The sequence below is a fragment of the Callionymus lyra genome, chromosome 18 (genome assembly GCF_982586985.1).
Source record: "Callionymus lyra chromosome 18, fCalLyr1.hap1.1, whole genome shotgun sequence".
Taxonomy (NCBI): Eukaryota; Metazoa; Chordata; class Actinopteri; order Syngnathiformes; family Callionymidae; genus Callionymus; species Callionymus lyra.
In genome coordinates this window covers 6,638,081-6,665,477 of record NC_141835.1, presented here as the reverse complement: position 1 = coordinate 6,665,477, position 27,397 = coordinate 6,638,081, and the positions used below count along the sequence as shown (strand labels likewise).

General features: G+C 38.9%; 4 protein-coding genes across 6 annotated transcripts in view; 3 read left to right on the top strand and 1 right to left on the bottom strand.

The window, feature by feature from the left end:
* bsdc1 (BSD domain containing 1) overlaps positions 1-27,397 on the top strand; it is a 227,788-nt gene that overhangs the window by 123,352 nt on the left and 77,039 nt on the right. The window lies entirely within an intron of this gene.
* Positions 4,966-7,627, top strand: marcksl1a (MARCKS-like 1a). The gene is made up of 2 exons (XM_087779291.1): positions 4,966-5,282; positions 6,233-7,627. The coding sequence occupies exons 1-2, from the start codon at positions 5,199-5,201 to the stop codon at positions 6,797-6,799; spliced, it is 651 nt and encodes a 216-aa protein (XP_087635417.1). The 5' UTR covers positions 4,966-5,198; the 3' UTR covers positions 6,800-7,627.
* Positions 8,780-27,074, top strand: LOC148060303 (protein tyrosine phosphatase type IVA 2-like). Of its 2 annotated transcripts, XM_087779292.1 has the most exons (8): positions 18,626-19,085; positions 19,436-19,566; positions 22,168-22,295; positions 24,036-24,440; positions 24,505-24,597; positions 26,021-26,151; positions 26,224-26,298; positions 26,384-27,074. In XM_087779292.1, exons 4-8 carry the CDS (start codon positions 24,345-24,347, stop codon positions 26,493-26,495), a joined length of 507 nt encoding a protein of 168 aa, XP_087635418.1. In that variant the 5' UTR covers positions 18,626-19,085; positions 19,436-19,566; positions 22,168-22,295; positions 24,036-24,344; the 3' UTR covers positions 26,496-27,074. The 2 variants fall into 2 exon arrangements, with proteins under 2 accessions (XP_087635419.1, XP_087635418.1); XM_087779293.1 differs by lacking the exons at positions 18,626-19,085; positions 19,436-19,566 and adding an exon at positions 8,780-8,849.
* LOC148060304 (gap junction beta-4 protein-like) lies at positions 9,874-16,896 on the bottom strand. The gene is made up of 4 exons (XM_087779290.1): positions 16,627-16,896; positions 12,781-12,996; positions 10,815-11,116; positions 9,874-10,735 (listed from the first exon to the last, which is right to left on the bottom strand). The coding sequence occupies exons 2-4, from the start codon at positions 12,949-12,951 to the stop codon at positions 10,399-10,401; spliced, it is 810 nt and encodes a 269-aa protein (XP_087635416.1). The 5' UTR covers positions 12,952-12,996; positions 16,627-16,896; the 3' UTR covers positions 9,874-10,398.

The window sequence follows — 27,397 nt, the reverse complement described above, 5'->3', positions numbered from 1 at the left end:
AAAAATGATGCTGAAAGAAACTGGCAGCCAATGCAAAGTTTTAAGGATCGGGGAAATGTGAGTTCTTCTACTAGAGCGGCTCAGAATTCTTGCTGCACAGATTGTTCAGATGGATTGGGGCGGTATACCATCAATCTTTCAATTCCAGAAAAAAGATGGGCCAGTGAGAGTTGAGTAGCTTTGACACCAAGGAGAGACTCAAAGTAGAGCTTTTCCTGGTGATCCCCTAGAAGAGAGCTTTAGATAATTGCAACCAAATAGATGGAAGGATCAGTTGAGCTAAGTATCCTGATTCCATTAACCTTCTGGTCCTTTCCCGCTGTACCTGTTATCCAGGGTCTTATCTTATGGCGCTCTCGAGTGCCATCCTCAAGATTCAATCAGACAATACTAGTGCCGGCTTATGCCTGGTTGTTTAAACATCGTTACTGAAAGATGCATTGAAATTTTTTGAGGCACAGGAATATAGTAAGTTAGAAAGTAATATTTATTTATATAGCGCTTTTCGAGACCAGGGTCACAAAGCGCTTAAACAATCAAAACAATACTCAAAAAAGTACATACTTTAAAGATCAAGATAATACTGAGAACAACACAGGAATTCGAGAAATTCAAGGAAAAGCCTGAACAAATAGAAACGTCTTAAGATGTTTCTTAAAGGAGTCAGTAGAACATCAAGCGCAAAGAGAGAGGAAGATCGTTCCAAAGCTTAGGAGCAACAGCCTGAAAAGATTTCTCTCCTCTGGTCCTGAACCGTGTTCAGGAACCATCAGTAGATTCTGATCCACAGACCTCAGAGCCAGAGCTGGGGTGTAAGGCTGGATCAGATCAGTGATGTAAGGAGGAGCCTGACCATGAATAGATCTGAAAGTAAGAACCAGAATTTTAAAGTTGATCCTGAAAGAAACTGGAAGCCAGTGAAGAGTTTTAAGGATCGGAGAAATGTGAGTTCTTCTACTAGAGCGGCTCAGAATTCTCGCTGCAGAGTTTTGAATCAACTGCAGGCGAGACAGATCCTTCTTGTTAAGACACGAAAACAAACTGTTACAATAGTCCAGACGAGAAGAAACAAACACATGGATCACAAGCTCCAGATCATGTTCCGACAACATTTTCCTAAGTTTAGAGATTTTTCTCAGTTGAAGGAAACAGTTTCTCTATATATATCTATATCTACTATATAGATATATATAGTAGAATATTCCATTTTTACTTCACATAAAACACAAGAAGATAATAAACCACCCTGTGCCCATTCTTTAGAGGTCGGCGTCAAGATATGTAGTCCTTGAGTGAAAAAAAAGAAAGCTTGAAGTTTCCACATTAGAATCTACAAATCATTCCTTCTCTCCGATGACTGTCAACAACCAGGGTAAAGCCAACATAGGAGTTTTATGCAAGACTGCACAGGCCCCTTTAGTGGTCTCGGGTCCACTTTTAGCAAGATGCATTCTGACATGTTGTGGTTGACAACAACAGGGAAGCATCCAGTTTCTCAACAAAAAAATGGAATCTAAATATACTTCTGTCCAGGAAATGTATGAATGCATTTGAATGGCTATTTTTGTGTGGAGTTGAGAAGCGGCACAAAGCAGATCTGTCCATTTAGATGGAAACGTGATGAATTTCTTTTGGATAGTGTACTGGAAATGTATTCCACCATTGCCATCGACAAAGAAAACACGGACACAATTACACTGAAGCGAACCGGGTTTTCCATCCAGAAAAGCTATTTCTCATCTAAACCACCACATTTGGATGGTGTAGCACTACAGCTTTTGGGAGGAAACAGTCTCCTAAAAAGAAATGATGAAGAGCCAAAACCAAACATTCACTTGTTTGAATACAAGATTTTCAGCCTTTCATGTTATTATACATAGAAAATACTGAGATGTCTTGGGTCTATGGTGGTACCTGGATTTGTGGATTATAAGACGCTATTCTGGGTCCGTAGGGATGTTTTATGTTGCGAAGTGCAACGGAAGAACAGATGGTACCTTCGGTAGTAGATCAGAATGTTTTTATCAGTGTTTTTCAATACGTTTCGAACCTGTTTTTAAAGACTGCGACAGGATGTTTGGGGGGTCTGTAACGGGGGATCAGACCATTGTTGGCACCCAGAACCAACACACACAATTATATTGTTACTTTACTAGATTATATCTATTGTTAGTCCACTTAACGTTAGAGACACTACTGACCCCCTCAACTTTCTAGTCTGGTTTAGAAATATCTTAAATTCTTTCGGTAAGAAAGGTTTGAAATTGACAAAGACAATACTTATTAACATACCCTCATCTTTGGAATTCATCTCAAGGCTCTAGCATCGGTCCAGGAGCAACATGTTGTTAAGTACGTTCAAGGGGTCACGCCGTTCCCAGACCTTTTTTCCTCCGGTTGCATCGCCCCAATGGTTGCATTCTAGTGGTATGTGGCGAGCCGTACACACTTGCTGCAATATTTGTGGCGGCGGAATGTTTGGCTTAAACCTCCCAAATCCTCCCCGGTGTCTGAGCCCACTTCACTCTCGCGCCACCGACGACCCCCTTTGAAATCTGATGACCGCCGATGAACGGGACCTCATAGAGGAGGGATAGACCTGACTCAGACGCCCCGACATTAGAGAGAAACCAGAAATTCCAAACATGGCCGTTGGCGTGTAACTCTGGATGGCAAGGATGGGGAGGGGGTGAAAAACAAGACCCTCACAAACATGTTGTTCTCTAGGGAGGGGGTGGCAAGAAAATAGTGGGGGGTGGGTGGGGCTGGAGATTTTTTTAAGCCCCTAGGGGGGGTGTATTCCACAGTGAAAGGATGGAGATCATTCTCTGGGTGGCGTATGCATACCTCACATACCACGGCTGTGACATGTTTGTTTGAGTGTGTTCATGTGAGGAGGGGGGGGGGGGGTGGTCTCTCTTTGCTGGAATGCCAGACAGATGGAGAATTATTAAAAGGAAACCATCAATTAATTGAAGACTATAAAGTCGGTCCAGCGAGTTCATCACCGAGGGGGGGCCGACGATGGGAACAAGAGGATAATATAGTTAGGATTTTCCAAAATGAAGAGTAATGGCTCGAGATCTGAATACAGGATCAGCCCCGGCACGACTGGGGAAAAAAAACCTCGACCTTATAAGAGGGACCGAGCCGCCGAGTATAAGGGTTCTCTCCGAAAAAAAACTGCAGCGTCATTGCTGCAAATGGTGGGATTCACCAGGTCTGGCCGAGAGACCTCATTACTCGGCTGACAAGGGCTGATTCACAGTCTCGGTCTGTGTCAATGTCTGTGTCATCCGAGGGTCTGCGCCTCTGAGTTATGTAACGACTTTTACACTTGTCATTCACGGCATATTCCAATTCTTCGTCGCTTCTTCTTCTGGCTCCACAGTGTGTTACGGGTCATTTCAGCTCGAAAGAGGAAACAGAAACATGATTCCGAGGAGCGTTTTTATCGGCGTCGCTAATGATTTGTGTACGACATGGAAGTGCGTGACCTCGGTTCCAGTGACAAAACCACCAGAGCTGGGTTGGTTTCAAAGAAACTGTTTGTTTTTTTTAAAAAAGACCCAGAAATTGGTTCCAAATAATCACACTCGTGGGTTTTCTTCCACAAATAGAAACACGTGCTTAAGTGGATAAAGTCCTGAACGAACCAATTTTAGAAGTGAACAGTATATACTATTTTTGTAGATTACAGTCATGTATTTGTCGTTATAGTAAAACAAAAAAGATTAGACAATTATATTCAAGTTAAGCTTATGATTTTATCATTGTATAATATTTCATCACAAGTACTTAAGCTAGATAAAAAATAATATTTCAACAATGATGCACAAGGATTAACTAAGTACTTTAAGCCATTATTTTGTCTGTACGTTCTTTTAACTTTGATTTTTGTGTGTTTAAATGATACAATTTTGACATAAGTTGAGAATAACTATGTCAAATGGCTTGTCACTTTTTTTAATGCTTTAATGTAGACATATAGCATTTTTTTTCCCCCAAGTACAAATGGATTGTTTATAGAGATTTAATAAGATTTATGAGATAAAGAGTCATATATTGAAGCTATAAATAGATATAGAAATAAATCTTAAGAGAGACCAATAAGGAAATAAGTTGATATTTAACTATAAACCTGTCTGAATTTTGAGGTGGTTTTATGCTGTTTTTTGGGACTTTTTTGTCCTCAAGATTGTTAGCTAGATAAAAAATAATATTTCAACAATGATGCACAAGGATTAACTAAATACTTTAAGCCATTATTTTGTGTTTTCTAGTAACAGTGTTGTAGGATGCTACGACTAACCATAAATCTGTACGTTCTTTTCACTTTGAGTTCTGTGTGTTTAAATGATGAAATTTTGACAAATAAGTTTAGAACAACTATGTCAAATGGCTTGTCACGTTTATTAATGCGTTAATGTAGACCTATAGCATTTTTTTCCAAGAACAAGAGGATTTTTTATAGAGATTTAATAAGATTTATGAGCTAAAGAGTCATATATTGAATCTATAAATAGATATAGAAATAAATCTTAAGAGAGACCAATAGTAAAAGAAGTGGATAAGTGAAATAATTTAGGGCGGTAGAACATAAAGATTAAAGGTTAAAAAAAAAGAAGAAGGGATTTCTGGAGGTGAAGAAAGTTGTTTGGGTAGATGTACTATTATACTAGCAACAGTATTATTATACTAGCAACAGTCGTATATTTAGGACATCTGGAAGTGTATTGACGTCTAATTGACCGTCTTATTGAATAATTGAATCACGGTCGAGACAGATGCTCTTTAAGTTTTAAAAGTTGATCAAAGAAAAGAGCCCCCCCACTCGAGACCCTGGTGCAGTTTTGAAGGGCCCGTGGATTGGCCAGGGTTCGTCTGGCCCCGCCCAGGGGCGGAGCCTCTGGTCCAGTTCGAGGCGCGGTTGAAATACTCACAGAGGATTCTCTGACATCCTTTAATTTGAGCTCAGCCGCCGTGGGTTCCACAGCCATTCAAAAAAGGGGGGACATCTCATATCCAGTCCTAGCCAGGGTGAAGGAGGTCCATTCAAGGATTGGTCCCTCTCTGGCAACATCTCTCAACCACCAGCTGGATTTTTAACTTTTTGATTCATTGATCAAAAAAAAAAAAACTCCTTCGGGGTTTTTCCTTTTTTTCCATTTTTTGTTCCATATATCTAACGTGGAAAGATGGGAGTCCAGTCGTCCAAGGGTGGAGTAGCTGTCGAGGGCAAAGCCGCTGCTGACCCCGTCGCCGCAAAAGCCAACGGCCAGGTGAGTGAAGACCCCTCCACATGGCCCCCAGACACCCTCATCCACACGCTTTCCCCCCTTACATCCAGATCCCACCACCAGACCCCCCTTTTTCTTTATGAAAATGTAACTTAAAAAACGCAGTAAAGGGATCAACAGATGCGCCGCGCTCGGGGGAGGAGGGGGGAGTGGGGTACTGACGCCCCAAATCTCTCTTTCTTTTTTAAAAAAAAACGACAGATTTGAGTCAAAATGTGGATTTGAGTAGCGTTTTCTTTCATGAAAATCTCAGCAGACGGGAGATGCGAGCGCTCACTTCGAAACAAAAAGATGCGCAAAGGATGCAAATGCGTTTCGGGCTGGAGGCGCAAACAAAAGTGGCGCAGACCCGGTGCTCCCTCAGACCGACACACACCCACTAACAACCGAAAATGCATCTTATATTATTCATCTTTAATATTCGGATACAATTGTGCGTTCAAGTAGAAAATCTGACGCAAACTACCCCAATTTTTTTTTTTTGCGTCAAAACATTGATGGATTGAGACATAACGAGACTTGACTACTGCTGATGTAGACAACAGTTGTAGCTGGGGGGCTGCAGATCTCAGTTGAAACCAGTTTCACGGGGAATCCTTTGTTCCGCAACTTGCAACCCGTGGAGCTGCGGTTTTTTGGATCTCTACTGCCCCCATGCGGGCGGAGCCGCGAACAGCTGCCCTGACCCTCCTGCACCACTGTCAGTGCACAAGCAGCTTTCCTCAAGTATAACATGGATTATCTGTTGGAACAAATGGGGCTAATGCTAATCTGTCATATGACAGATCTGCTATTTGATTTATTGGTGGTGTTGGCACACAATTCACCGGATAATCCCTCGATATTTTTAAGTGTTTTTTCCCCCCTCTAGGGATAATTTGTTGATTTGACCCACTTAGATGACGGCGCTAACAAAAGCTTGTGTTCCGCAGGAGAACGGTCACGTGAAGACCAACGGCGACGTGTCCGTCAAGACCGACGGTGAAGTGGCGGCGGCGGCCGACGGGAACGGAACCGCCGAGCCGGCCAAGGAGGGCGGGGAGGCCGGCGCCGGGGACGCCATCGAGCCCGCCCCGGCGGCCGAGGGCGAGGCGGCCAAGACCGAAGGCGAGCCCGCCAAGGAGGTCAAGAAGAAGAAGAAGTTCTCCCTGAAGAACTCCTTCAAGTTCAAGGGGATCTCACTGAAGAAGAGCAAGAAGGCCAGCGAGGAGGGCAAGGAGGAGGTCGCCTCCCCGACGGCCGAGGACAAGCCGGAGGAGAACGGCCACGCCGCCAAGGAGACCAAAGAGGAGACGCCGGCCGCCGAGGCTAAAGAAGGCGAGGATGCCGCCCCGGCTGCCGCCGCCGCCGCCGCCGCTCCTGAAGGCGAGGCCAAGCCCGCCGAGGAGGCCCCACCGACAGAGGCGGCCCCCGTCGAGGAGGTCGCCGCCGCCGCCGTTGCCGCCCCCGCCGAGGACACGACACCTGCAGCCTCCGAGGGCGAGGTCAAGGCAGAGTGACTGAAACCCCCCGCCACAGCATCTGAACTGATTTTCCAAGATTAAAAATATATAAATATATATATGAAAGACTCGCGCCACGTTCTCAAAGTTATAAAACAAAACTACAAACGAAGACGACAAAGGATTATATCACGTTTTGCCGATTCAACCACCAGTTCACTGCCTTTTTATTAGTTCTTTCGACAGACGGAATCTCACCGAGCCCTGAAAAAAGCATCAACTTGTGGAGAAGGTAATGGATTGTATGTGGAGCGAATCAGGAATACAGACTTACTTTCCAAAATTCACGGAGAAGCATCCTTTTTTTTTTAAAAAAAACAGCGTGGCAGCCCTATAACTTTTTATTTTTCATTTCTCATTTTTTTTGGGGGATCTAAAAAGAGTGTCACTGAGCGGGGCAGACCATCCCCTTCACTCAAGACTGACTGTTATACGGACACATAAACCTTTCAAATGATCGTATTCATTTTTAGAATTCTGCATTCCTATATTTTACCCCCAAATTTCAAGTATTTTGTCATGTATAGAAAAGTGAAAAATTAGCAGGGGAGGTGAAAAAGAGTCTTTGTTCGTGCATTTTCATTCTTTTTCTGGCTAAAAAAAAACACATTCAAGCTTCTTGAGTATTGCAGTGTTCACATTTCAGAGTTTATGATGCAGGGGTTGGGACTGTGTACAAAACAAATGTGAGCTTTTTATCTGCAACATGTCTCTGTAAATATGTTTTGGCCAATATTTTTGGTTCTCTTTATTTTGCTATCGTTTGAAGATGTTCATGGTTTTATTGTAACTTTTAATAAGGGTAAATAAATGTTTGATCCCCTCTGTCTGTCTCCTTCCTTGTGTTTTACACCTGAAACATGCTTTAGTGTAGTATAAATGTCATATAATACAACAAGTTTACATTAAGTAGTATTCAATGTACACTAATGTAAAGTCAATATTTAGAAACTTAGTATTGATATACTACATTAAATGTTTGTAAAACTATAAGAACATAATATATACCTATATTGAAACAGAATATATATATATATATATATATATATATATATATATATATATATATAAAATAAATAATAGATTATATAAAAAATTAAAGTGAAAACATAATTATGTGACAAATAACCACAAGTGGTCTATATTTATAACAAAACATAAATAAATAATTTTTATAGTGCTATCATAACACGGTTAATATAGTTTATATATATATTTTCACTCTGAAATAGCATTAGCGGACGCCTAGCTTACCGGGCTAATGCTAATACGACGGTCTTTGGCTCCGACTAGTGGACAAAGAAGAGACACGTCGCTTGACTTTTAATTCGGCCGGTACGTCAATAATCATTATTATTTAATTTATATTTGTGTTCATGTATATTTATTTTCACCTGTTTTTTCCGAACTTTCCTGTATATGTTTCTTTGTTTATAGCGCCCATCTTTAAATGAGCTAACAGTGAGTGTGCTAGTGTTAGCTTATGTGCTAGTGTTAGCTTCGATGCTAGCGTTGTTTCCATTGCTATTATCAAAACTACTCTAAACAAAAATTATATAAATGATTGATAAACGAGGAATTATCTATTCTTTATTAAATCTCTGGTACACTTGTATTTTACCTTTAATAAGAGAAGGTTTCCATCTGGTGGTAACTAATATTTTAACAAGAGCGCTATATTGTTAAAGTTAAATCGTTTTTTCATTTAAAAAATCTAAGCTGTTTCTTACATCATTCTTAAATGTAGATTTTATATAATACACTTAAAATTGATAACGTTGCATTTTCTAGTGTTTTTTATGGTTTATTGTCATCTATAGTCAACAATGCAGTTTTAGTCTCTACTCTTTAAAATATGTTTTTCCTATATAACAAATAAGGTAACACAGGTGAGTTATTGTGTCAAGTATATGTATTCTGGGGTCACATGGGCACATGTTATTCTGTTATTCTTGACAATTTCAATGTATTTTTTGCTGCAGGATTTGTACCAGGAAGTCAGTGATCAAGGTTCTTTCTGAAGTTCCTCAGGAGAATGCATTGAGAGGTGAGTCCGTTTTTGTTTGAGTTCTCGAGGGCGTGGAAGTGGCTTTGTGTCTTTTGGACAGCAGAAGTGTTGAGGTTTAGGGCGAGGTTATCATCAGTGTGAATTCCCAAATAGTCCACACTGTTGACTCAAACTACAGCCAGATTTTGTTATGTATATAATACCTGTTATATGTTTGTTTTGATCATGACGATATACTTTAGGGTGTCTGAGCTTGTCACGTCATTTTTTCTTTGAACCCTGCAGTTGATTCAAAACTCTGCAGCGAGAATTCTGACCCGCTCTCGTAGAAGAACTCACATTTCTCCGATCCTTAAAACTCTTCACTGGCTTCCAGTTTCTTTCAGGATCAACTTTAAAATTCTGGTTCTTACTTTCAGATCTATTCATGGTCAGACCTTCAATCAGTAGATTCTGATCCAGACTTACACCCCAGCTCGGGCTCTGAGGTCTGTGGATCAGAATCTACTGATGGTTCCTCGCACACGGTTCAGGACCATAGGAGAGAAATCCTTCCAGACTGTTGCTCCTAAGCTTTGGAACGATCTTCATCTCTCTCTGTGTTTGATGATCTACTGACTCCTTCAAGAAACATCTTAAGACGTTTTTATTTGTTCAGGCGTTTCCTTGATTTTCTGGAACTCCTGTTGTGTTATCAGTTTTATCTTGATCTTTAAAATATATACTTTATTGAATATTGTTTTGATTGTTTAAGCGCTTTGTGACCCTGGTCTGGAAAAGTGCTATATAAATAAAAATGACTTACTTACTTACTTACTTTTGTTATCTCTGGGTGAAAGTGACCCGGAGGCCGTAAAAACAAATGTGTTTGTGGTATCCTTTGTGTTGTCTCTGGGTTAAGGTGAACGACCTCCACCACTGCATATTTATTTATGGAAGCAGAGACAAATGGCTTAAGGGCTAAAATAACATTTGATCGCATTTCACATCGGCAATGAATCAATCAAAAGTCACCTGAGGAATTAAAAACTAAATATTAAGTTAAAAAAAACAACTCCCACAAAACGATGTAACTATTTATTTGCACATATGATTATTTTGTCTTTATTTTCTATTATTAAATTTAGTCCAAGCATAAAAAAAAACCTGTCATTTGTAACATTTGTTTCTGTGCTTCGCGTGAAAAGAGTTGTCTCTGTAAAGTCCCCCAATAAATTAATTCTTTCACTGCCCTAGTGAGACAAAAATATATATTCTAAAAGCAAAAAAATATATATATATTGTTTTCCTGAGGACAGTACATGTACACGATTAAAGACATCCCTCTTTCACTCAGCAGCACAAGCAACAAGGAGTCAAATATGGAGTATAAAAGGGCACCACATGCCAACACTGTGGCGCTTTCATTACGTAACACAAGAGAGCAGTTCGTCTGCAGCTGGGAAACACTTCCATTCGAGGGATCCAAACAGTCTCACGACGACAGTTGCCGTCGGTGAGCTTATGAATGTTTGATGCCGAGCGACGACACGTGTCCTCGACCCGTGTCTCCAGTTCAATTAAATACGCAGAGATGGACACGTCCTCCTTAAAGCGTGGTGCTGGCTCCGATCTCCTGGGCCTTCTCCCGTTTGCACAGACTGATGGTGCTCCCCAGCGTGGGGTCCTTCCTGTACGTGGACCTGGGCGGCGCCATGTTGGTGAGCTCGTGCTGCTCGGCGAAGAGGAGCCTCTCGTTCTCGTGCCGGACCTTCAGCAGCTTGGAGATGCGCTTGCCCACCAGGTAGATCATCTCGCAGAAGCACATGAAGATGCAGAGGGCGCTGGAGGTGACCATGAAGATCATGAAGATCTTCTTCTCCGTGGGGCGGCTGATGAAGCAGTCGACGGTGTTGGGGCAGGGGTCCAGGCGGCACTTGGAGAGCCTGGAAACGTAAACAAATGAACAAAAGCACACGTGGTAATTCATTCATTATGAAAGACGGGAAAGACTCGCCGACTCACTTGGGAAGGTCGTAGCCGTGATAGATCCGGAACAAGATGTAGAGGAAGGCGATGTCGAAGCCGGCCTTGAACACAAGGCTGACTAGATAAGTCCACCAGAGACCACCTCGCTTCTTCCCGGGGTTGGCGTATAGGTGGGAACCGTTGTGAAGCTCCACGTACTTCCTGTCCTTGCCTTCCCGGAACTTGACGTGGGCCATCACCATGAGTGAGGGACAGGTGACGAAGATCAGCTGCAGGGCCCACAGACGGATGTGGGAGATGGGGAAGATGTGGTCGTAGCAGACGTTGGTGCAGCCCGGCTGGAAACACAACAGATTCTTAGAAACACGTCAGATAGCAGTCACATAAGACCATGAACTCTTAAATAAGTGTGAACATAAATACAACACAAATACATTTGGATGCACACAATGTGGGGGAAAACAAATATTAAATGTAAAAATATAAACAAAAATATGTAGAACCTAGGGTTATGTATGAGCAAGAACCAGGTGATGCAATACTTATAACAATACACAGGCATGTTACGATATATTGTGATATATTGTGACACTGTAGGTACAAGGACATATTTGTAGTATTGTCCAGTACTTGACTCTGGCGTTACAGAATTTACAGACCACATCTCTTGGCGAAGTCGTAACTGCTTTCATTTGTTTTCAAACCAAAATATGTCCAAACATCAGCTTTAAAAGCTGCTGGAGTCACTGTATCCTCTCGTCCTCAGTCGTAACTGCTTTCATTTGTTTTGAAACCAAAATATGTCCAAACATCAGCTTTAAAAGCTGCTGGAGTCACTGTATCCTCTCGTCCTCAGTTGTAACTGCTTTCATTTGTTTTGAAACCAAAATATGTCCAAACATCAGCTTTAAAAGCGCCTGGAGTCGACTGTATCCTCTCGACCTCAGTCATCTCCGGGATCTCACCGGATTGCAATGTTCCTTTAGCTTTGGAGGACATAATGACTGCTGCCATCTAGCGGCCAGAAGTTTAATTGTAACCCTTAAAATGAGGATAATTCAATTAGTTAATTTTCTTATTTTATTTCCACTTTTACTTTTCCAAGTATGCCACTCCTCTCTCCAAGGTTGCTTAAAATTTTAATTAGAAACTGACGTAAATCTAATTGTGAAAATGTTTATATAGTTATTAATGATTTAAAATTAAGTAGCATTTAGCACTAGGATCTGTAAAAGAAAAATCCAAATAAAGTATTTCATGTGTTTATGGGTCCACTGTTAATACTCAAAGCATATACACTTGACAATATTTGTACAAAAGTGAAACAAATAGTTCTAGTTGTGTTATCGTGACCTTTAAAGTATATACTTGTTTTGATTGTTTAAGCGCTTTGTGACCCTGGTCTGGAAAAACGCTATATAAATACAAATGACTTACTTACTTACTTACTTACTTACTTATATATCTCTACTAAAGCTGCTGACCCCATTGACCTCCCCTCTGATAAGCAGAAGTAAATGAATGGATGTCAGTATTTAACCTTTTTAATCAATCATTATTCTTTGAAATCAGAAACACACTAATGTCCAATAACTATTTTTAAATTATTAAATAACAAATGACCCTATAAAAACATAATTTAAGAATATTAAAATGGAAATAAGACTTTAGATTGTTTTCTTGGAGCATGTGACAGAAAAAAATCAACATGTTTTTGTTTTATTCAAAACTGTAATAGACACGGAACAGGAAACGCAGGATGTAAATTATTCAAATAAGCTTTGACTTTGGCATATGTGCTCTCATTTTCGCTTGATTATAAAGATATGTAAACTAACCACATTTTTCCATGCGTTCACTTTGCTATTAATATGAGCTATTATTTGATTTGTACACGTTAAAAATGAAGACTCTTCAAGTTGAAGGTTTATCTAAAGGCAATAATGTTGTCGCACCAACCAGTCCGACCAGTAAAACCACAAGCGCAGCACTCGCTTCATACCTGCCGGGTGTTGCACACGAAGTCCTTGCTCTCGTCTCCCCAGACCCTCTGCGCCGCCACCACAAACACCAGCACTCGGAACACAAACACCATGGACAGCCAGATCCTCCCGAACGCGGTGGAGTACTTGTTGACTCCACTCAACAGGCTCTCTAGTCCCGACCAGTTCATCTCTGCGTCTGGCCCGGCCTGGGCGAGGAACTCTCAAGAAGAACCCTGGGGGAAAAAAACGCAGATTCAAACATCCATGTTGCTCAAGAGCTGAACCCTCTATGAAGTGTTGACTCAGTGCGGGTGAGGAGGAGTTGGTCCTCGGCCTGGCAAACACGTCTGAAATGTAACCAGAATACCTTTTGTCAGTCATAGCGGCTGCACCCCGAGCTGAGCTTGTACAGGCTCGCACGGAAGTACGTAGACACTAGCGAGCTGGTTAGCATACATCAAACATGGCTGTGTTTGTCTACTTCATCGCTGCGAGGCCTTCTATAGTTTATACTTATAGTAAGTAGAATTATTGTGTGGGTTATTAGAGGTTTATAATTCGTGTTCGGAGATTTACAAAACCTACAAGACCAGGGTCACAAAGCGCTTAAACAATCGAAACAATATTCAATAAAGTATATACTTTAAAGGTCAAGATAAAACTGATAACACAACAGGAGTTCCAGATAATCAAGGAAAAGCCTGAACAAATAAAAATGTCTTAAGATGTTTCATGAAAGAGTCAGTGAAAGCGCTATACAAATAAAAATTACTTTCTTACTTACTTACAAAAAGCAGTTGATCTCCTCTATATTCCTCAAGAAACAAGAAACTTCATCAAGTTACATTTTTTTGTTTTGTTTCACAGTGAAAGAAGAAAACACAAATAGCAGTTTATCAATATATATGGTGTTACTTTCTTTAAATTTCATTTTAGTGATAGTTTTGCCATATATTAATTAAGTATCAGGAGAAAAAACATGAGATTAAACTTCATTATTATTCATTTAATATTATTTATTATTCATTATTTTTGTACGGGGATATGCAGTTCGGAGTCACTGTTGACGAAAACATGACCAAGAATCAAACCTTTCGTTTATTATCTTTATTTTAAGGAAAGCCTAATGCAAATCTGTTGTTTTGTTCAAAAGGATGGAGATATAGTGTCTGGATTTTGATGGAATTATAACTTGTTGGACCAAATATGTTTTTGTGGCAACAGGCCCTTAGAAAAAAAAACTTCTGTGTCACGAAATGAAAAAACACAAGATGATGCAAACTGATGAGATGATCATGTTTGGACTCGTGTATGTTGATACTTTTAAGGAAATGGGACTTATAATAAGAAACTCTTATTTGTTCAGGCTTTTCCTTGATTCTGTGAGACTCCTGTGTTTGTCTTATGTGTCTTGACCTTTTAATCATATATTTTATTGGGTATTGTTTTTATTGTTTAAGCGCTTTGTGACCCTGGTCTAGAAAAGCACTCTACAAATATTACTTACTTCATTTTGACATACACCAAATTCCTTTTCACCTAAAAGAAAGACCAAACTAACAATGGCTCAAGTAAAATTGAATTAAATAAACGATTTAATGTAAAAATACACCTTCTATCACAGTTAAAGGAATAATATATGAGATTGAATGGATTAATAATGGCTCCCCCCTGTGTTATAAAAGTGTATCTGTAGTGTCCCTCTGTTGTGCCTTTGCCACAAACCACATGTGCATTTGGTTAAAAATGGTTAATAAAGATTAATGTTAAAGAAAATATAAAATAAATCAATTTTACAAGGTGAAAATAGTATCTTGATTCTCCCTTAATTGTTGGTATCATACTTTTTTACATAAATATCTACTTTTGCGCCATAATTCCTTCAAACTTTTGTACTAAAAACAAAAGTGGATGTGTTGTATGTGTTTACTTTAAGTTTGTTTACTGCAAATAACTCAAACCGTAAACACCAACCAGCCATTTGCGTTGCTCATGAGTTACATAACTCATTCAAATCCACTCTAGCACTGAACAAAATGCCGGAGTAGATTCAAAGTCTCTCAGGTCATCACATGGTAGAAGGTTAAAACAAACATAACAAGACTTGGATTGAGTTGCTGAAATTGTTTTTACAAAAATCTCTCTTCACGTAGAAGAAAAGGATGAGTGACAACTTAAGATCGAAAAACCACTTGCCTTCACTAACCCTTTCGGAGACGCACAGACTTTATCAGAGAAGACGTGCCGTACAGTCGGTCTTATCTTCCGCTGTGACTCGAAAGTGGCTTAAAATATTGATTTTTCAGGAAAAGAAGATGCTTGTCAGAAGAAGTCTGTGAGTGAGGTTCTCTTTACCTTCACTTGTCCAAAACAACTTAACAGTAGCTGTTTTGTAATGTTTGGATTTTGTCCTCAATCGTCACTACCTGATCTTTGTTGGAATATCTTATGTCAAAACAAGGTCTGGGGTACATTTCTTGTGTCCCCGACTCGTGCTACTTTCATCAACTTTATAGCATCAAGCCTTTTATATTTATTTATATTGGCCGTTTTATTGAATTAGTTGCCTTTGTTTAAAGGTTCGGGAAAGTAAGACATTCTGAGAGAACTTTAACATCCACAGTTTCAACATAAAGACAAGACAGATTCCAGATTACCAACGTTTTCTTGGAATTCTTCCCTTAAAGTGTCAATGTTTGGGGGAAACATTAACATCGTAGGATGGAATTTCCAGATGATCTCCTTTGTCCTTCATGTTCTCATCAACCACTATCTTATCATAACCATTTCTTCAGCCACACTGTCTCTCCTTGTGTCCTCCTGAAATGAGTACCACGTATAACTCAAGGGTTTCCTTTCACTCAAGGTCCTTTATCTCAACATCAACGGGTCCACCCTGCCTGCACTCTCCTCTTCACCTCCAATCTGACTCACCTGTTTTCATGACCTCTACTTCAACTTTCTCTCCCCACATTTCTTTGCTTCTCCTCTCATTCTCAATACAAGTCACTATATCATCAGCAAACTCGAGAGTTATTAGAAACTACTCCCTAACCTGGTATGTCAATCTGTCCGACAGCAAAAAGTGGTTGGACAGTCATTGTGCGATATAATATATACAACTCCCAAGATGCATCTCTGTTATTTTACCACATCCAGTTTTGATGGAAGCAACAATCCGAAGACATGTTTCTCAGATATGACTTTTTATGATCATTTTGACTTTCTTAACACGTAACAGAGGGTTTTAGTGTGTCGTTCTTCAACTATTTTAGGATTATTACTGTCATTTTTTCGACAGTTTGTTGCCAATCTTCCAGATTGAGTGTGTTCGACACACGCCTCTTGTCATACCTTGTAAACAGAGCGTGATTTTATCATTTATGTGTAAAAAATGGCAGGAATCGGTGCCTGAACGCTGCCGCCCTCAGACAGAGGCACACATGGGAGCTATATTCAGGCCGACATACTTTGCGGCCGAGCTTGATGTTTAGTTAGAAAGGAAACTGTTTGGATATCGGAATTCAGGAGTGACTCAGAGCAGAGCGTCTGTTAACGCTTTCACCTCCAGTTTCAATTAAAGCGACCCGAGGAGCTCCTTAAGACTCATTTCATCGTTCAATAAAAGAAAGTTGAGGGTTATTAACGTTTAATTTTAGACAGAAAAATGGGATCAGTCAAGTTTCTACAGCGGATCAATCGTCTCTAGTTGACAGTGTCGACTAATATATCCTTCCTGCTTCAGGGGTGAAAGACAAAAACAACCTGAAGTGTTTACTGTCAGCAAGTGTTGCACTTTCTTGTAGCTGGACACACAAGTTCTGTTTAGACAACGACTTAAAGTCACCGAGCAAAACACTTACCTGTCGCTGAAAGTTTGGTTTTTCACGCCGGCACACGGGGAAAGAGGATGAACACACACACACACAGATGAAAATGGAAAATAAAATCCAAGATCCGAGAAGGAAATGTTTTAGTCGTCTCTCCTTTCTTGTCCTTCTGCTTTTCTTCCTCCCTCGCCCCTCCAGGGAATCTTGCCAAACCAGATCCAGAAGTCGTGACGTCAACACATACTCAAGTACTAACATGCAGAGGTAGATACAGGGAGACAACAACAAAAGTAACACCTGGAGTGTGTGTACAGGTAGTGTCTCTCTCTCTCTCTCTCTCTCTCTCTCTCTCTCTCTCTCTCTCTCTCTTTCGGTGTGTGTTCGTGATAAACGAAGCCACACCCTTGAACCTATGAATCATAGTTTCCTTGTTAAGAGGTGCAGTCTGTGAAGGGGTACGATTTACTGTAAGTATTGGATTTCAAGATGATTAAAAAAAAAAATCTTGTTTTTAAATAAAATATACAACATGTTGTTTGTATATATGTGTAGATTAAATGAAAGTTTTAGATAGTTTTCAGCTAAATAAACTAACCATCTGATAAGAGGCATAAAGGTATCTCAGTGATGTGTTTTCTTCAATTAGTATAATAGAGAAAAACTATAGAATTAACTCTAAATCATAGTCAGAACTTATGTGTTTAATATGTGCTTTAAAATAAAGTGTATTTACTTCTTAACATATCATAGGTTCATTGTAAAACTTATTCCTCCAAAGATGAAGACGTTTATATATTATATATATTGTATGTATTGTATTTGTTATTACAGAATATACTTTCGGGTGAAAAAAATGTGACTTCATTGAATTTAATGTTTTGCTTTTATTTAAAGGGACACTAGTGTGAAAACCCAACTTTCCTGACTTACTCAAATGTTTAAAATGATGAAGTCTCCCCCGCCTGGAATCTCGGCGAATAAGAGGTTACGAGAGCGAAGCCCACTTGTAAATATGCCTTAAACTTAAATTTAAAAATATTCAAATTAACTGACACTAAATATTCATGAAATTTGGGAAATCCTCAAACTTTCATTGGATTAAACGTTGTTTTTGTTGCATTAATTTGATGTTTAATGTGTTTTACTCGTTCAATTCTATCTACAGTATTTTAGAATGATACATTTAGTGTTAAATTTACAAATTGAGGAATTAAAATAACATTTATTTATAATGATATTGATATATGATGTATTTATTGTCAAGAATCTGACGAAAGGATATTTTGTGATACTATAGGAACAAGGATATATTTGTAGTATTTTATTGTGGTGTATAGAATGTATAGACCGCAGGTCTCTTGACGAAGTCGTAACTGCTTTCATTTGTTTCAAATCCGAAATATGTACTAACATCAGCTTTAAAAGCTGATGGAGTCGACTGTATCCTCTCATCCTCAGTCAGGATCTCACAGGATTTAATTGTTTCTTTGGCAGTTGAGGACGTAATGATTGATGCCATCTAGTGGCTGGAAGTTTAATCGCAACACTAAAATAACAAACGCTGTGAACATTTGCATGTTTATTGCAAACTTTAAAATGGAATTATTCTATGTAAAACTCACTTAATTTAACTTTAAACCATACAAGAACTATGGTAAAAAAAAATGTTTGAATATGATTTGAAAGCCAAAAAAAAAGTAAAATATCAAAACAGTATTTAAAGTATTATTGACATTTTGTTATACCTCTATTCAGAATTATAAAATGAAATATAGGATGGAATCCAATGATTATTTAGGTAGTGACAACAATTAAGGTAAGGTAAGTTTAAGTTTAAGGTAAAACTTTATTGATTAAATTGTTTTTTTCCAAAAGCCACAGAAAATACAGCATTTTTTCATAAAAAATAAAATAAGAAAAAGAACAAAGAGAAATAAAGAGAAAGAACAAGATGATGCAATCTAAGTCTAAAGATAAAGATAAAGAACATAGATCAAAGAAAAAGAACAAAGGATACAAAGACTAACATAGAAATAAAAAAGATAAATAAAACATAAAATAGAAATTAAAACATAGAAATAGAATTGTGTACTTTCCAGGATCACATGATTTCACAAGATACTCAATTACATTTTTTGTATTTTTTTTTTTTTTTTACAACTATTTATCTTCTGGATGAAGATACCAACTAATAAAAATAAAAAAAATTAACGCTCCAACTGCGTTCCTCCGTTTCCATCTCAAATCGTGAAGCTACCCAAACGTACGACCTCACCGGCACAGGAGGAAGTGTAGTTTCAAAATAAAACAACTATCCTGCAACTTGCGAAAAAAAAAAAACCCGACATGATTTGATTTTGAAATCATGCCATCGGAAGTCGCGGCCATCCTCTCGTAACTCGACACTCTTGGCTTCAACAATGTCTCCTTCGCAGGATTTCAAGTGTCTTTAGACTCGTCCGGAATATACCTGTGTTCACCTGCCGTGTTGTGTAAGTATGTTGTTGTTATTATTCTTCACGTTCGCGACAACACGACGTCGTTTCTTATTTTTAATATTATTATTAATTTGTTGTGTATCTACGACGTGACTAAATCGTCGTGTGTGTTACCAACACGACTGTTGACACTTGACGTATTTGTATTTTTAACTCGTATATATGTGTCGTTTATTATAAATATACGAGTTTTTGTGTTTGCGTTGTAACGTAAGGCTGCGTTGCTAAGGTTACCCTTTTGACCGTAAACGGATTTAGTCCAAACAAACCAAAAAAACGGACGTAAACGTCGCGTTATATTTGAAAAAACAACATTTTCTAACCATTGATGCTGGACCGAGCAGGTTAGCATCGAGCTAGCGGGCCGTCGTCAGAGCCAGAGGAGCAGCAGCATCATCAATGGTGTGTCCACATCTCGGAGGCGTCACATTCTCCTGTGTCCGCTCAATGAACCACCTCTCCGGCGCTCAGCACAGTGAGTCCTGCCTTCCTTCCTTCCTTCTACCCTTGAATCCATGACCAGATCTTGATGCTAATCTCCATTAACGTGATTTAGAAAGAACCCTGGAGGATGTTGAGCCAAAACCCGTGACCCAGAATCTCAATGTCACCGTGTTTTTTTCTTTTAGTGTAGTTGGTGTTTGTTGTCATCATTTAAAAAAAAGTCTGTTTAAGATTCAAACACGTTCTTGAAATGATGCTTTTTTTTGTGTCATGTGTTATCCAAGAACCAATTGGTACATGTCGTTCTTTTATCATTCTCATGTCTTTGTGTTTGCATGTTATACTAAAAAGAAATTCAATTGTATTTGAAATTGAGTTTAACCCCCTTTTTGTTGTTATTAGAAAAGAAAAATAGTTAAAAAGTAATCTTCTTTTTGTTAAACCTCTTTTCCTTGATTTTCTGGAACTCCTGTTGTGTTATCAGTTTTATCTTGACCTTTAAAGTATATATTTTATTGAGTATTGTTTTGATTGTTTAAGCGCTTTGTGACCCTGGTCTGGAAAAGCGCTATACAAATAAAAATTACTTACTTACTTACTTACATTCATGTTATAACTTAATAAACCTATATATTTATCCCACACTGGAGAAATTCGAGTTGTTTTAGAAGTTCACAACGAAAAAGATGAAACATACATGTACATTTTATTAGGACTTGCAGTACACTTACACACGTATTGACCTTTTAAAGTTTTTAAATGTGTATGTATTTGTATCCTGGTCTGTAAAAGGTACTTTACAAATAGTAGTTAGTTACTTACTTACTTACTCATTTAAAAATAATGTTAATAAATTAAAGGAAAAATACAAATCTTATCTTTTCATTTCTTGACATTAACAACCTTGTCACCCCTTTCGTCCTTTGAAAGTCCGCTTCCTATAAAGGTTCCATCTTAGTGTTGCTTGTACTTACCTTAACATTTAGGTCCTTCCTATAAATGTCTTTTTACTTTTATAGAATAATAATCTAAACGGATTTTAATTAAAATGTTGATGTATAGTATGGTGCGGATAATTGCATTTTACATCTGGATTCAGGAATTTTTGAAGGATTCTTCAGCTCACGCCCTCTCATTTCCTGAGTGTGTTGTGTGAGCAAGTTCTGGAACGCTACTGCCACCTGCTGTACCATTGATCTCATTATAAATTAAGAAATACTGATACAAGTTTAATTTTGTAGATACAATAAATTCAAAGTCAAAATGTTGTTGAAATGACCTGCAGGTTGGATTTGTGTCGTCTCTGAATGCCTTAAAAGTTATTTTAATTCATACCATTAAAGGTTGGTAACCTAGAATGATTACATACCGACTGTGTTTAATTTAAAAAACGACAACAATGAATTTTCATCTTTACATCCCTGTCAGATTTTTAATATTTGTCCAATTCTCTTGTAATTGAAAACGCATTCCATGTAAGAGTGCTGACTCGGTACAATCCAAACATTCATTCCGACTGATCAATATTCCGTCTCGGTCGTTGTTTTTTTTCGACGGCGGGTTGACAGTTGACCTCTCATTTCTCTACCTTTCACCAGAGAAATTAATCCCGGGCTCAGTGTACACGCACAGATTACCAAAGATGCTTTATAATTTATGTTTGGTTTGACTGTAAGCAGGGGATTAAATCTTTCACAAACTGAATGTTTGCCTTTAAGATAAGAACATCCTCTTAGTAGGCGTGTGGATGGAAGAGAAATAAAATTCCGACTATGAAACAAGTAAACATTATTGCTTACATGGTTGATTTATTATTAAATCCTTCAATACAAAAAGCATCTGAGAAATCCACACATTTTCAATGGATTAAATGTTGTTTTTGTTGCATTAATTTGATGTATAATGTGTTTTACTCGTTCATTTCTATCTACAGTATTTTAGAATGATACATTTAGTGTTAAATTTACAAATCGATTAATTAAAATAACATTTATTTATAATGATATTGATATATGATGTATGTATTGTCAAGAATCTGGCGAAAGGATATTTTGTGATACTATAGGAACAAGGATATATTTGTAGTATTCTATAGTGGTGTTGCAGAATGTATAGACCGCAGGACTCTTGACGAAGATGTAACTGCTTTCATTTGTTTCAAATCCGAAACATGTACTAACATCAGCTTTAAAAGCTGATGGAGTCGACTGTATCCTCTCATCCTCAGTCAGGATGTCACAGGATTTAATTGTTTATTAAATCCTTCAATACAAAAAGCAGGAAATGACTCCCAAAATGGCTTGAATATCACAAAAGTAATAGTCGGTCTCTCTTATCCGACCCTTTGATTTTATGATCGGCGATTTAATCGACCCATTATAATGTGACTTTTGTGAAATATTTACATGGGATTTCGGTCAAAGTTGAAGAGCAAAGACCTGTAGGAACATTAGCCTCAGCACAGTATCGATCGCATGCTAAAATAGAGCAACATTGATTTGAAACATCCAATAATAGCCGTCTTAGTGTTCGACTTCAGACCTACTACGTAAGCAGCATCTGTGGGTTGAGCAGTTGTACGATGTCCTCCGTCTAATCCCGACGCTCTTCTCTGCCAACTTTTCCGGGTCAGGCTGCACATGTATGGCGTTTGCGAGCCTTGGAGGGGAGTTCTGCCAAGCCCAGCACCTGCTGCTCATCGTGGACAAGTGAACGGGTCAGCACCGCGAGGCACAAACACTGCCACACTCGCACGCACAGGTGTGTAACTCATTTGGTTCTCACAATGTTTACAATTTCGTTCTTCACTTGTAGTCGAGGGTATCTGTCTTCATTTAAACGCCTCCTAATACCATTACAGCAAAGCCCTTCCGGTAGGTATCAGACAGAATCCCTTTTTCCTTTTGACCAACAGTTAAATCACATCACTTAACTTAAGAGTATTTTTATGACTATAAGGCGCACTTAAAATCCTCAAATTTTCTAAAAAAGGGACCGTGCACCTTATTAGCCATAACAATCAATTCCGATTTACTTAGTGACCTAAAACCGATTTTATGTGGTAATTGGCGATTAGAAATCTGTCTAAATCTGTCTAAACTGCGAAGCCGGACAGCGGTTTTACGAAGTGAGACACCGTATTGTTACCGTGCGAGTCCATAGTATTACTCAGCGAGTCTTCAAAGTAATTTTCGTGAGGCACCATACTATTTCTCCGTAAGGCCCACAGTATTACTACACAATGCTCTGTATTAATACTCTGCATGGCTCCATAGTATTACTCTGTTAAGTTGTATATTATTACTCTGTGAAGCTCTATAGTAATACTCTGTGAAGCTCTGCAATATTACTCCATGAAGGTTCATAATACTACTCCGTGAAGCTCCATAGCATTACTCCGCTAAGCTCTATAGTATTACTCTGCGAAGCTTCTTAGTATTACTCTGCAAAGCTTTATAGTATTACTCTGTGAAGCTCCAAAACTTTATTTACACACATGCATCGTTGGTCAACAGCACTTGGCATTACTTAATGCATAAATATATAGATATCTATATATCTATTTATTTATATTTATTAGGGCTGCATGAAATTGGAAATAAGTACAATATTCGATGGTGTCATGAATTGCGATATCGATATTGATGCGATATTTTTTTCTTTCATCTAAAAACGCAGCCGTGCGTACTGTAGTGGAGGTCCGTGGGTTGAGATAAGGAAAACGATGCGATATTTCCTTTTCATTTATTTCCGTGCTTCTGTGCCGACATGATTGGAGAAGAAAATTACTTATAACGCTCAGTTTTGCGGGAAACAGATGCAAGTCCCGCATCAGAGAGGAGCCACCGGCGTGTCGCAATATCACCAAATCAATAATAAAACCCACCTCCTTGTACACGCACACATAACAGTTTATAAATGACCTGACGCTAACAACTTAGCTTAACAAGCTCATTAGCATACAGCGAAGACAGACAGGTTTACACTTGTTTGGAAGTTTTGCGATCTTATGAGAAAACAACTGAGACAAGTTCAAAAGTACTTAAAATATGTTGCTTTAGCAAAGGGGGTTGAAAGAGACGAGTAACTGGATCACTCCCCTTTTGAGTAGCTCATAAGTTAGTATTACTTCCGTGTTTATACTGAGCTAGGTCAGCGCGCCTGCAAGAGGCGTCGCCATAGCAACCGAGCCTAGCAAGCTGCGCCGCACAGTTCACAGACAGACGGAGACGTAAACAACAACGAGACATAGAAGTACAAATTGACAACTTCACAGAACGTGACACTGATTGGTTAAAGTGCGCATTGAAGAAATGCTTGATCTATCCAATAAAAATGTATAAATTAACGATGTTTTCGATATGCATATCCCACGTGTCGTGCAGCCCTACATATATATATATATATATATATATATATATTATAATGTGTGTGATGAACGAGGAGAAGGAGAAAAGTAAACTAACAGACTTGTGATGTTTTACGTTTGTGTTCCGTCAGGTCGTCACTGCCATTGTGTTGAAACCATATGAAGACAAGCCAACCTTCAGTCTGTCACCTGTCCAGAGGATCAGGAGAGACTTTGGTCTCATCCCAGGAGTCTTTGCTTTCTGTCTGTCCACTTCTACTGCCTTCTTCTGTCATTAGACCCCGTCGCCACTGAACGGGCTGACACATTCAAAAAGGAAAAAGGACAGATCTGTTGGTTTTCTCACGTACAGACTGGTGTTCTCAGTCTGTACGCCCACACAAGCACAGCGTCTCCACAAACTTCTCTTTTATTTTCAACCGACATTCGCGGCTTTCGAAATGAATCGCCCGGCTCCCGTCGAGATCACCTACGACTGTCTGAGGTTTCTCATCACTCACAACCCCACCAACGCACAACTGGGGAAGTTCATCGAGGTACGAAACCAGCGTCGGGATTCTACTTCTGTCACTTCATGTCACTCTGAATGTGCTCGTGCAGGATCTGAAGGCTTTCAGCGTCAACACTCTGGTGAGGGTGTGTGCGGCGACCTACGACAAGACTCCGGTGGAACAAGAAGGAATACAAGTGCTGGTGAGTGACAGTCGGGCTGAGACGCTTCCGTGTAAAAGGGTCAAAAATTTTGCAAACGGAAAAAGTCACGATGAACTTTCAGCTGATAGATCCCGAGTTCTCTCCAGCACCTCCATGGACTCTCCTACACTCTCCTCTTTTTTTTCTCACTATAATTTCCCTCACTCCTCTCCTTATCCATCTGTCTACCCCCCCGTCCTTCCTCCCAGCCGGTCAAAGCGGCAGGCCGTCAACAATGAGTCTGGTTCCGCTCGAGGTTTCTGCCTTCTAAAAGGAAGTTTTTCCTCGCCATAGCTCACTGTACAGTGTTTCGTTTCTTGCTCTTTGTTGAATTGCTGGGATCTATTTTTCCTTAATCAACTATAGTCTTATTTCAACTGTATAGTGTCTTGAGATAACTTTGTTATGATAAGACACTTTAAATAAAATTGAATTGAATTGAATTGAATTGATGTCACTGTGACATTTTAAATCAATTTTATCCTGAAAGACAAAATATGTATTAGTATTAGGCTTCACAATGAGTTCACTGAGGGGGAGTGAGAAAAAGGGAAACTATGATGAAAGACGAGTAGTTTTAAGTTAAGTTAAAAGTGATTTCATTTTAATTATACGCAGGTCAAGTAGTGGTAATACAAGGTCTCAAACTTTCTTCTGCACGTCCTTCATCTAGATTGGATTTATATTTTGTTATTTTTAGAAATTAATTCAGTATAAAGTTCAATGTGCAAAAAGATTAAGATAATGGTGTAGAAAATGTTTTAAATGCAAAATAATTTGGTGTAAAATTCAATGTGATGAAAAATTAAATGTTAACAAATTCAGTAAAATAAACTTGGTGGGTAAAAAAACAAAACAGTGTTATTGAAATTATAACACTTAATTCTTACTGTATAAGACCAAAAATTAGAGTTTGAATTTCAAAAATAATTACATTACACAAGTTTTAGAGAATATTTTGTTACATTTTGTCACGTGCAAAATCTGATCGTACAAACTGAAGTCTTATATTATATCATATTTTCCCATGGGCTCCAACGGGCCCTTCTGCCTGAACTTTGAGGCCCCTGAGTTAGAGTGAGAAACTTTCTAAGACCTAGAGTAGTCACACTAAAAAACACATTGTTTGGCTTTTTAACCTGCAAAAAATGTAAAAATAAAGTTCCAGGCTTGAAACCTTGTTTTTGTTAATGTGTAAGAGAGTTGAAAGTTCAAATTGAATATCTCCGTTTGCTTCTTCACATTGTTTTACAGTCTTTTTTATAATGTTATATAGTTGGAAAGTTTTCATTTAAACTGTGTTGGAAAATATAACTTTTATCCACATTTATACAGCCAAAAAAAATCCAAATTAAATCTATTTTGTAAATTAAAAGTAGTTCATTCAGTCCGATATTAACAACGTGATCATTGGTTCTCGCAGGATTGGCCCTTCGACGATGGCTCCGCCCCCCCCGACCAGGTCGTCGACGACTGGCTGAGCTTGCTGCAGGCCAAGTTCCGCGAGGAGCCGGGCAGCTGCGTGGCCGTGCACTGTGTGGCGGGACTCGGCCGGTCCGTGAGAAAGAACGTCACAGAAACGATGAGATTCGAGGTCATGAAGCATTTTTTTTGTTCCTCCTCCAGAGCTCCTGTGTTGGTGGCGCTGGCTCTGATCGAGTGCGGGATGGAGTACGAGGACGCGGTTCACCTCATCAGACAGTCAGTGTCTTTCCCTCTTGGAACACCTTTTTAACATTGTCACTCGTTTTTTTTTTTTTTTTAAACGTCTCTTCCGACTCCTCAGGAAGCGCCGTGGAGCCTTCAACTCCAAGCAGCTGCTCTATCTGGAGAGCTACAAACCCAAGCTGTGTCTGCGCTCCAAAGATTCCAACGGGCAGAGCTGCTGCGTCCAGTAGGAGGCGCCGGAACGCGACACTCGAGCCGGATTTAAAAGGGTTTTCGAGTCGAGAAATGTAGCAACAAACGATATCTAGCACAGCTACAGTCAACGTCACAATCACTGTGAAATCATCTTTATAGTGGAAAAATATTTATTCCATGTGTCATTATAAACAACATTCTATGCATTTGGTTTTATTTACGAAAAAGGTCATAGGTTACCTGTGTTTATTTGTAATGAATCCAAGTATATTTAAAGAACGTTCTTAATTCATGGAGATTCTATACGATCTACCATAGTTGTAGTAAAAAAAAAAAAAAAAAGAATATTTCAATGTTGCTGAAACTGAAGTAAATTCTCTGAAGCCCGTTTGAGTAAATTTGAAACGCAGGTTGTTGTTTTTTTCTTCCATTCTGCTCTGTTGGTCGCTGTTGTGGTGGTTCTCTTTCTTTTCATTTCCCTCCTCCGTTTCTCTCTCTCTCTTTGTACTCGCCGTGTTACTTTGTGACTCGTATGTCTGCTGAGAGAAGAAAACAAACAAAAAAAAGCAACTATTTGTGTCATATTTGAGAAATTAAAGTGTTACGTACTGCAACATTTCGCTTTATATCTTCTTTTTATCAACTTTTGTTACAGTGTCTCCGCAAAAAACAAGGTTTAGCAGAGATGTGCGGTCCAGTCAAGATAGTGGTCCACAGTTTGGAAACTACCATCTATATTCTTCACAGAAAAACAGGTTTAAAGTGTCTTCTTCTATGACGAGGCTGCAGGTTAGTGAGAAATAGTCTTGTTTTTCAGTTCATTTTGGCCTCAAGATTTCTTCTTCTTCTGATCCTTTTCTTCTAATGCAGTTTCAGTTACTAAACAGTTCATGTCTCCAACATTTTATACAGATTTTTCCAAATCTATGTTGAAATG

Bases quoted from the DNA above. Each gene is read 5' to 3' on its own strand.
- marcksl1a (XM_087779291.1), top strand. From the start codon at position 5,199: ATGGGAGTCCAGTCGTCCAAGGGTGGAGTAGCTGTCGAGGGCAAAGCC. The intron at 5,283-6,232 runs GTGAGTGAAGAC...TGTGTTCCGCAG, and splicing joins CCGCAAAAGCCAACGGCCAG to GAGAACGGTCACGTGAAGAC.
- LOC148060304 (XM_087779290.1), bottom strand. From the start codon at position 12,951: ATGAACTGGTCGGGACTAGAGAGCCTGTTGAGTGGAGTCAACAAGTAC. The intron at 11,117-12,780 runs GTATGAAGCGAG...TTGTGTTTCCAG, and splicing joins TCGTGTGCAACACCCGGCAG to CCGGGCTGCACCAACGTCTG. The intron at 10,736-10,814 runs GTGAGTCGGCGA...TTACGTTTCCAG, and splicing joins CACGGCTACGACCTTCCCAA to GCTCTCCAAGTGCCGCCTGG.
- LOC148060303 (XM_087779293.1), top strand. From the start codon at position 24,345: ATGAATCGCCCGGCTCCCGTCGAGATCACCTACGACTGTCTGAGGTTT. The intron at 24,598-26,020 runs GTGAGTGACAGT...TGGTTCTCGCAG, and splicing joins AAGAAGGAATACAAGTGCTG to GATTGGCCCTTCGACGATGG. The intron at 26,299-26,383 runs GTCAGTGTCTTT...CCGACTCCTCAG, and splicing joins GCGGTTCACCTCATCAGACA to GAAGCGCCGTGGAGCCTTCA.